Source organism: Phaethon lepturus, unplaced genomic scaffold (assembly GCF_000687285.1).
Source record: "Phaethon lepturus isolate BGI_N335 unplaced genomic scaffold, ASM68728v1 scaffold8024, whole genome shotgun sequence".
Lineage (NCBI taxonomy): Eukaryota > Metazoa > Chordata > Aves > Phaethontiformes > Phaethontidae > Phaethon > Phaethon lepturus.
The window spans coordinates 1-3,433 of record NW_010536893.1 but is presented as its reverse complement, the minus strand read 5'-3'; the positions used below and the strand labels follow the sequence as shown (position 1 = coordinate 3,433).

The 3,433-nt window shown below is 37.0% G+C and overlaps 1 protein-coding gene across 1 annotated transcript; it reads right to left on the bottom strand.

Moving 5' to 3' along the window:
- Positions 1-1,093: 1,093 nt before the first annotated feature.
- Positions 1,094-3,317, bottom strand: ATP5J (ATP synthase, H+ transporting, mitochondrial Fo complex, subunit F6; the record flags this gene model as incomplete). Its single annotated transcript, XM_010286300.1, has 2 exons — positions 3,108-3,317; positions 1,094-1,218 (listed from the first exon to the last, which is right to left on the bottom strand). Coding segments are annotated over exons 1-2 (295 nt in total), but the record flags the coding sequence as incomplete, so codon positions are not given.
- Between the last annotated feature and the right edge of the window lie 116 nt (positions 3,318-3,433).

Genomic DNA, 3,433 nt, shown 5'->3' with positions numbered 1-3,433 from the left:
CTCCCTCCACAGGAGGGCTTTGAAAAGAGACAGCATTTTTCACCCTTTTTAAAATATGTTGTCAGAGGTGCCACCAGCATCACTGACTGGCTCAGCTGTGTCTTGCAGTGGGTCCATCTTGGAGGTCACTGGATCCAGTTCTGTCTGATGTGTGGACACCCCCTGGCCTCTCCTCATAGAGGCCACCCATGCAGCCCCCTGCCACCAAAACCTTGCCATGTAAACCAGATTCACTGGCATGTTCAAAAGCTTTCTGAATCCCAGCTACCAGCTGCTTACAGCTTATGAGAAAGACCACTTACCCCACCCCCGCCACCTGACTTTAGCTAAAACTGCCTGTAAGCAATGAAGCCTTTGAGCTGCACTTATATAAGCAAGCAAAAGAAACAAAGCATAGAAATGAGCCTGCCCATAAAAAAATTAAGTTGCCTTTATGCCCCAAGGCAGACAGAGTTTGTGCAGTTTCTTTGCATTCTTGATAAACCAGTCATCATGAGCATTCTTCTTGTCATAATCAATCTGGGTAATACGAAAACATGCGAACACAAACTTACAGCAGTTAAACAGAAGTCATATCCAAATAACTGAAGAAAAAGATTTAATATAATTTAGTCACAAAGTAATCATAAGTAAGAAAGTTAAGTTCTATGTTCATTTTCTGAAATCACCAACTTTCCAGATGAGCTTAAAACATTTAGAAATTGCAGTTTGGATAACATAGACAACTGGTTTTCAAATTATCTTTGGAGGGATAAGGGGGAAAAAAAAAACGTAACTGGCCTATTTCTATCTATATTTCTATTTGGGCTATTTCTTTAGGGTTTGTGAAGGGTAATTAAGATAGCCTGGTCTGACTGCAAGTTTGGTTAAGCATTAGTATAAGTAAGTCCACATCTTTATCTAAAAAAGGCAAATAATTTAAAAAAAGTCAGATGGAGTAAGATGTAAACTGTGCAAAAGTAAGGGGATTCACTGAGGGAATCTTATATGAAATTAATGATCCAAATAAAAATTCAATGGGAATTAGTAAGAAAACCAGTTGGTGAACATGTTCTTATTTGCAATTAGAAGTTCAATAGGATTGTTAACTCACCCTCAAATTTAAATTCTGGAAACTTGGTTAGATCTCCCTCACCATATGCCCGTTGAAGTCTAGCAAGCGATTCATTCATGTCTTTCTGAAACTCAGGGCCTGCATCAACAGGCCCTCCAGCTTGCCTAGAAAACATTTCAAGTTGTGATTAACAGCTCAGTTCTGAAATTTCACGTGGAAGTTCCACATTTTCATGGCCATTTATGAATTAAAAAGCTCTCTGAGAACCAACAAGATATGACACACCTTAGGGCCTACTTATCTTACACATAAACAAGGTTTATCAGGGTAGAGTACAGGCTTTCTACTATGAATGATGAAAATGCAAGCTACAACGGTAGCCTTTTGAGACATAAAACTACACTGAGTATCCAGGCCTTCAGGGCTCTTAGTTTCGTTTGTGCTAGGGGTGATTTTCTGAGAAAGTTGTGATTTGTACCTCTGCTATTTCTGAATTAGTGATCTTGGTTAATAAAGCTTAACTATTCTTGCAAAGAGAACATGATTTGAATATCGAACAAGGAAAAAATGAAGAGACAGGACACCATGCATTCATATAGATTCAGACAGGAAATTCTTGGAAGTACAAATATAAATTAAAATAGTAACTCTTTAGATTACCAGTGCTCGGTAGTACCAACACAGGTATCGCATATGGTTGGTAAAGCCACTGAAAATATACTTATACACAGAGGCTAGTTTGTAAGTGTGGAAACATACGTCTTCCTCCAGAACTAAGAAGTGGCTTATTTCGTTTCGAAGAATAATTCCCAAGAATAAATTACACAGAATTACTCTAGTCTTAGTTTCCTGTTAAATAGTTCATTTAAACACTACAAGAATCTAAGACTCCATTTGAATTAACTACTTATTCCCTTAAGATGTGTAATGAACCAGCCTCACAGTTCGATTAATTCTCAGTTGCTCTTGGAGGCCATTTACAATCAGCTTCTGGAAATATGGCTGAAGAATATCAGTTTTCCCCAGACAAAAAAAAAGAAGTTGTTTTTTTTTTTATTTAGAGCACATACATGGGTAAAAATTAACATACTCATACATACATTTCCATAGTGTACAAAAACTTCATTGACTTCTCCCTAAGAAGAATGACATCAACTTTCCTTTTTTTTTTTTTTTTTTTTTTTTTAAGGGGAAAAAAATGGATGTTTTCTGTCAGGTATGCAAGAACAAGCCTTCTCACTCATGATACTATCATAAGTGTTGCTGGAAAGCAAGAACTCTCTTTCAGAGCACAATTAAACCCTCTCAGGTTGTTTTTGTGAGCAAACCAGAAACTTGTTTCAGAATGGTCAACGCAATAATAAGGCAACTTTCTCCTGCACCAGAGCAAAAAAAAATTAATTTTCCATTTTCAACACTGCCAATGCCACCTTCTCAGTATATTCTTGAACTAGCATATACCACCAACAGGAGAAGAACTATCACCACATATCAGCCAATATGTCAGCAGTTTCAGGTGTTCTTTTAGAGCACAAGAGCTAGATTTGCTCTAAATTTAGCTTTAAACCTGGGAATACCTTCTGCTTAAACTGTCATTTTATACCAAAGAAATGTGCCAGTGAAAGCTGCAAAGTATTATGCTTCCAGCAAAAAAATAAAATCCCAAAAAACAACCCCAAACAATTGTGCCACCCTTCACGCACTTTTAAAGCTAAAACATTTACATGAAATATTTCTATCCAGCTTTATGTGGGCTCTCAGAAGTTTTTAAAGATAAATTTGACTGACGAGACTCTTCTTTCCAGTTTCCCTCCATCACTACCAGACAGAGGTAAGATTAGCAGTGTAAACATTAAAACAGTTAAAATGTCTTTGGAAAGAACTTGGTCTGCTCTCTGGTGACCTCAGCACTTACAGAATGTTGCCTGTTGACACCAAAGTGTACCTTAAATATTCAGACATCAAGCTACAGAGCTAACATATTTTAACATTTGTCAGAATCAACATTTTTCCCACTTTTGCCATCAGCCTTAAAATAATTTCCATTACTTACTTGCTCTTTGTGTTGTATTCTCTGATCTTGTCCACGAAGAGCTTCTGAACTGGATCAAGCTCTTTTGTCTTATTAAAGACAATAGCTGAAAGCCCAATGTTTCTCCGCAAGTGGATGGAAACAGCAGAGCGAAAAAGGGAAGAAAATCGCAGAATCTGATGCAAAATCATGATGCTACTGATATTTTAGCTAAAAAAAAAAAACGAAACAGAAACACAGAATTAGCTAGCTCTTTCCACAATGCAAATGCACAAAGGAGCAAAATATTTAGTTCAGAAATTAGTTTCAGAAAGGAAATTTAAACCAGCATGCAATCTGAGGTGAAA